Consider the following 6267-nt stretch of genomic DNA (forward strand, 5'->3'; position numbering starts at 1 on the left):
AATGAGACGCTTCCAAACCAGCTTGCTTCTGCTCTGCGTGGTGGCCGCCACCGCCATCCCCATCGTGCCCTGGAAGGTCAAATGCCCGCTGCAGTGTGTCTGCCAGATCAGGCCATGGTACACCCCCCGCTCGGTGTACCGGGAGGCTGCCACGGTGGACTGCAATGACTTGTTCATCTCTGCCGTGCCAGAAGACCTGCCGGAGGGGACCCAGACCCTGCTCTTGCAAAGCAACAATATCGCCAGGCTTGAGCAGAGTGAGCTGGACTATCTCAGAAACCTCTCGGAGCTGGACCTGTCGCAGAACAGCTTCTCCGATGTCTGGGACTTTGGCCTGAAGAGCATGCCCCAGCTGCTCAGCCTGCACCTGGAGGAGAACCAGCTGGCTGAGCTGCCCGATGGCAGCTTTCCTGGGCTGGGCAACCTGCAGGAGCTCTACCTGAACCACAACCAGCTCCGCAGGATTGCTCCCCACGCCTTCTCCGGCCTCGGTAGCCTGCTGCGCCTCCATCTCAACTCCAACCTGCTGAGGACGGTTGACAGCCGCTGGTTCCAGATGCTCCCCAGCCTGGAGATCCTCATGATTGGAGGCAACAGGGTGGATGCAATCTTGGATATGAATTTCAGGCCTCTGTCAAACCTGCGAAGTTTGGTTTTGGCTGGGATGAATTTGAGGGAGATCTCGGACTATGCGCTGGAAGGGCTGCGGAGCCTGGAGAGCCTCTCTTTCTATGACAACAAGCTCATGAATGTCCCCAAGCGGGCACTGCAGCAAGTTCCTGGCCTCAAGTTCCTGGATCTGAACAAAAATCCATTGCAGAGGGTCAAGCAAAGCGACTTCACCAACATGCTGCACCTCAAAGAGCTGGGGCTCAACAACATGGAGGAGCTGGTGTCCATAGACCAGTTTGCCTTGATCAACCTCCCCGAGCTGACCAAGCTAGACGTGACCAACAACCCCAAGCTGTCCTTTATCCACCCCAACGCATTCCACCACCTTCCCCAACTGGAAACCCTCATGCTCAACAACAACGCCCTAAGTGCCTTGCATAAGCAGACGGTTGAGTCCCTGCCCAACCTGCAGGAGATCAGCATCCACAGCAACCCCATCCGCTGCGACTGCGTCATCCGCTGGGTCAACAGCACGGAAAACCACATCCGCTTCATTGAACCCCAGTCCACGCTGTGTGCCGAGCCCCCCGACCTCAAGAGGAGGCACATTCGGGATGTCCCCTTCCGGGAGATGACGGACCGGTGCCTGCCCCTCATCTCTACCAAGAGCTTCCCCTCCCACTTAGAGCTGTCAGATGGTGACAGTGTCTCCTTGCATTGCCGAGCTCTGGCAGAGCCAGACCCGGAGATCTACTGGGTCACCCCTTCGGGGAGGAAGCTGATCCCCTACGTGGAAGACGGGCGGTACAAGGTGCACCCTGAAGGGACGCTGGAGATTCATGGGATCTCAGCTCGGGAGGCTGGGCTGTACACCTGCGTGGCTCACAACCTCCTCGGGGCAGACACCAAGAGCATCAGCATGATGGTCAACCACTCCTTCCCGCTCAGCGAGGACAGCCTGGAGCTGGTGGTGGCAGAGGTCCAGGCCTACCACATCCTGGTTGCCTGGAAGCCGCATCTCAACACCATCTCCTCCAACCTCACCTGGTCCAGCTTCTTGCTTAGCTCCAACTTGGACATGACTAACGTGGCCCGGATCCCCATGGGGACCCACACATACAACATCACCCGGCTCCACCAGGACACGGAGTACTGGGCTTGCCTCCACGTGGCCTTTGTAGACTTGCAGGCCAAGGTGGCTTGCGTGAACGCCAGGACTAAAGAGGCTGCCCACCGCTACTGGCTCCTGGAGGGCAGGCAGAGCCTCCTGACAGTGCTGGTCCTCTGTCTCCTGCTCCTTGCTGCAAGCCTTGTAGCTCGCTACGGTGTCAGGGCAGAGCCCAGGAGGGCTGGGGAGTTGCTCCAAGGTGCCACAGCTGTGCGCGTGGTCTATCCCCCCCTCGCCCAGCCCTGGGCTCGGGGGCAGCGTGGGGGGCAGCTCCTGGCTGTGGAGGTGCAAGCAGCCCCCCTGGACTGCTGAAGGCTGACACACTGGGGGGGCTGATGGTGGGGTGGGGAGGGAGAAACTATTTTTTACCAAAAAAAATAACTAAACTACAAAACTGAACAAAAACAACAACAAAAAAAAAGGAATTTCATGGACTTGACCAAGAGTCGAAGCGGCGTGGCAGATGGAGAGGAGCAGAGCTGGCCACGGGGCTGGCAGAGCCTCTTTGTGGTCCTGGCAGGGTCTGGATCCATGCGTAGGGTCTGGATCTGTGCGTGGCTCCCGAAAGCACCCGCTGGGCAGCCGGGAGGGCTCAGAGGGGCCCGAGCCCGAGGGGGACGATGCCCTGAGCGGACGAAGAGCCATACAGATGATCAGCAGATCACCCCTTCCCCATGTCCCCCTGGCACCATGAGACGCCCCAGCGGTGTCAGCTCCTTCGCTGGACAGTCCCTGTTTTAGAAATACAAAAAAGGCCTTTCCCTTTGGGATACATGTTCTTTTTTGTTTCTTTTTTTGTTTTTTTGGGGGGGTTGTTTTTTTTTTTGAGCACTCAGATAATCAGCCACAAACCCACCCCTGGCGCCTTCCCCCTGCCCTGTCGTTTGCTTGCTGCCATCAGCCGGAGGGAAGAAGAGGGGAAAGGAGGGGACTTTTAGCAAAAGAAACAGAAATGACGATGGTGACACATCTCTTAATTGGCATCCCTGCGGGGCTGGCCAGCTTCTGCTGGAGTTGATTGGATCCTGTATCCCGCAAGCCTAATCTCAAGGCTATTTTGTAAACTTTTGTGGATAATGTTAAAAAAGAAGAAAAATGGGAAGAAAAGGGGGGGAGGAAGTTCTTGCTTTTCTGTTTTTGTATAAAAAAAAAAAAGGAAAAAAAAAAAGGAAATCCTTTGTACGCTGGTGTGCAGCTGGAGGGCTTGACGGTAGGAACCCCTTGCTCCAGATGCAGGAGGGGCTGGGGGGGCTCTGCAGGACAGTCCCTGCACGTACCCTGTGCATCGCTGTGCATGTGGCGGGAGGTGAAGGGGGGGATGCAAAACCTGCTCTCCTGGGCTCTTGCTGCTTCTTTCTCTGATAAGCAACTAAAACGGCAAATGAAAGGGAGCGGTGCCCCCCCTCCCCCCTGGGTTGTGCCAAACAAAGGGACGTGGCAAACCCAAATCAGCGAGGCTTGAAGGAGCCCTGTCCCTCCCGCGCGACGGGCACTGATGCTGCCGGTGATGTTCCCCTCCCTGGTTAATGTGAACAAGCCATCCCTTTGCTTGGGCCTAAACCTAATCCCCGCTTGTTAGAGGTGAGGACTTTGGGGTCGCTTTAACTGCAACCCTAAACAAAACGTGCCTTTACCAACACACACGCGGCCCCAAGAGACCCCGGTGCAGCCCGCGGTGTGGGCAGGGGTGCATCCAGAGCCTGGCCGGCACCTCGCTTGGGGGTCTTTCCATGGGAAAGACCAAGAAAAAACATCCCAGCCAGACCTGGGGGGGGTGATGGGGTGCGGGTACCCCAGGAGACGGTGTCTCCGTGCAGACGTGGTGCCCCCTCGGGCAAAGCCGGTTGTGCCAGCGCAATTGCTACGTGCACGGGGCTTTGAAGGGACCAGAATACCCTGACACAATAAAAAGCTGTTTGAACTTCTCATTCATCTTCCAGCCAAGGCGAGATGGTTCCCCGCTGGATAAGCTCCATGCTCAGCCAGGCACACAAAACGGCTTCTGTGCCTTCGCTGGGTAATTATTTCGGAGGGTAATGGCTCTCCCCGGTCCCCGTTCAGCACACCATCGCCACTCGCCAAAGCACTTCAGCATGTGTTCAGGACCCAGCGAGATCTCCAGGGGCCCTAAGCACAAGCTGAAAGTTAAGTGCAGGCTTAAATACTTTGCTGAATTAGAGTCATGATCTGCTTTGAATATTCAGCTGCAGAGCCCCAGCCCCTGTCGGCTCCGCTCAGGTGTGCAACCGTCGGTATTTGCAGACTCAGGGCCTGAAACAGCCTTTCTCCTCTGCCTTTTGCACAGCAGGGAAACTTAAATGCAAAATATATTCCCTGTGGTTCAGCTAAATTGGTGCTGGAACATGTGGAAATAGTTGCTTAGAAATTTCCCTGGTGTAAACGCATCCCTGATCTAAACCTGCTCGTCCCTGCGATGCATGGGCTGAGCCCCAGGCAGCCGGGCAGCGCCTGCGTCTCCCGTCCCCTCCGCCATCCCACTCCCTGCAAAAAACATCATCAGTTCCCAGACAAAGCAAGGACCGAGCCCCTTAAAGGCTGTAATTTTGTAGGTGTAGAGAAAAAGCCTCTTTGATCACGGTTATCGTGGCTGCTGCCGCCACGCTGGGATGGGAGGTGAAGGTTCAGTCGCTGCCTGAATTGTCTGCTCTCATCTAAAAGCGATGCCTGCAAACCAGAGATTAAGATGCAAGATACACACAATTAATTTGATTTCCTTTGAAACCGGAGTGACCCGAGGAGCTCTATGTGGTGCATTCAGAGAGGGGCACCCACCAGCGCAGGACACATTTCCCAGTGGGTCCCCTGCACCAAGCGTCCCCGGGTGGGTGCTCCAGCCCAGGCTCCCCATGGGAGGAGGGTGGCCAAATCATCCCCCCGATGCCCCCAAACAGGAGCTTTGCTGTGAACTGCTCCTATCCCCTCCCTTCCTCCGAGGACATAAGCTGAGAGCACCGTGGGTGCCTCATACACTATTTATTGTTGTTGTTGTTTATTATTAAAGCACCAACCAGCTTTTCCTGGGCACCGTGCTGGAGGAAATGTCCCATAAACTGTTCCCTGTCCCCCGTGCCCAAGCCTGGATGGGGCACGTGGAGCTGGAGCAGCTGCAGGCAGAGTCTCACCAGCACCGTCCCCGGTCATCCAGGGGGACAAGGTCCCGTCTGCTCGGAGACCCTTCTTCCCACAGAGGCCACAACCGAGCGCATCCAAGGCAGGCAGCTGAATTAAAGCCAGCCCTCGCTGGAGGCAGCAAGGGAGAGCCAAGCATCTCACACCAGCCCCGCAGCATGTTTCACCCTCCGCATCTTGCAGCTTCCAGCACGGTTTGCTGGGGGAGCAGCCCCAGCTGCCGCCCTCCCCGCAGCACCGAGCCCCCCGCACCGGGGAGCGACGCTCAGGCTCCTCACCAGGAGGTATCGGCCAAAAATGAACCTCGCCGGGTGAATTATACAAAGTTTTCCAGGGCTCGTGATCGGGACTTGCAGCTTGTCCTCCGCCTGGAGGCCGGATTCTGCACCTGGGGAGGCTTTGCTAGTGCACACGAGGGTTATTTTGGGGTGCCAGGCAGGGATAATGGGGTTTTTTTAGGCACAGCAAAATCTAATTGCATCTTAAGTTCCCTTTGAGGGGGAGCAGCCCCCCAGGCGCCGAGGAGGGCTCACTCTGCGGGGTCTCATCTCCCAGCCCAGAGAGCAAGGATGTGACAGGAACCAGAGATGGGGAAAGGGGGAAAGTAGTGTCTGACCCAGGATGCTCTCGACCAGAGGGCTCTTTAATCTGCCCCCCAAAGGCATGGCAAGAGCCAGGGCAACTCAAATTAGAAACAAGATGTTGGGGTTTTTTAAGCAGCAGAATTAATTAACCACTGAAGCAGCTTTACTGGTAGCGGGGGACAGCAGTCTCCATTTCCAAGCACCACGCAGGGATGCAGCTCTCAAAGAGATGCTCTAGTGAAGAGGCTCACAAATTTCTCAAGCCCAAGAGACCGTCACCAACACCTGACATCCCTCCTGGCTACTGCCAGCCGAGCCCAGGGGTGCTGGGGGGCCCAACGGGGAGGGGGAGGAGAGCAGGGGTGGTGGCCATCACCTCCCGGTCCTCCCCCTCCATCCACCAGGGATGTCAAAGGCTTGTTTGGGGAATGCTTCTCCTCCAGCCTGTCCCATCAGGTCTCACCCCCTGCCACTGGTTTCTCTCCCATAAACCACTCGTAGCTGTTCATCAGGTTTAATTTCTCCCCCCCCTTTTTTTTTTATTACCTTCACTTTAAGGATAGCAGTAAAAGTCCTCATTTCTGCTTCTTCTGCACTCTACCCCTCCTCCTCCTCCTCTTTTTCAGCGCAAACAGCATCGTGGATCTCATATGCAACTGAGCTTCTCTCGACAAAGCCAACCGAGAACATTGCGTGCCAGGCTCTATTTTAAGCACCTAATAAAACTGGGTTTTGGAGTGGCTCCATCATTGT

At 56.3% G+C, this 6267-nt stretch overlaps 1 protein-coding gene across 1 annotated transcript; it reads left to right on the plus strand.

The window, feature by feature from the left end:
• The first annotated feature begins 1 nt into the window (after nt 1).
• Nucleotides 2-2092, plus strand: LRRN2 (leucine rich repeat neuronal 2). Its single transcript, XM_009327366.1, has one exon. The coding sequence runs from the start codon at nt 2-4 to the stop codon at nt 2090-2092; it is 2091 nt and encodes a 696-aa protein (XP_009325641.1).
• Nucleotides 2093-6267: the final 4175 nt, after the last annotated feature.

This window comes from Pygoscelis adeliae, unplaced genomic scaffold (genome assembly GCF_000699105.1).
Source record: "Pygoscelis adeliae isolate BGI_AS28 unplaced genomic scaffold, ASM69910v1 Scaffold197, whole genome shotgun sequence".
NCBI lineage: Eukaryota > Metazoa > Chordata > Aves > Sphenisciformes > Spheniscidae > Pygoscelis > Pygoscelis adeliae.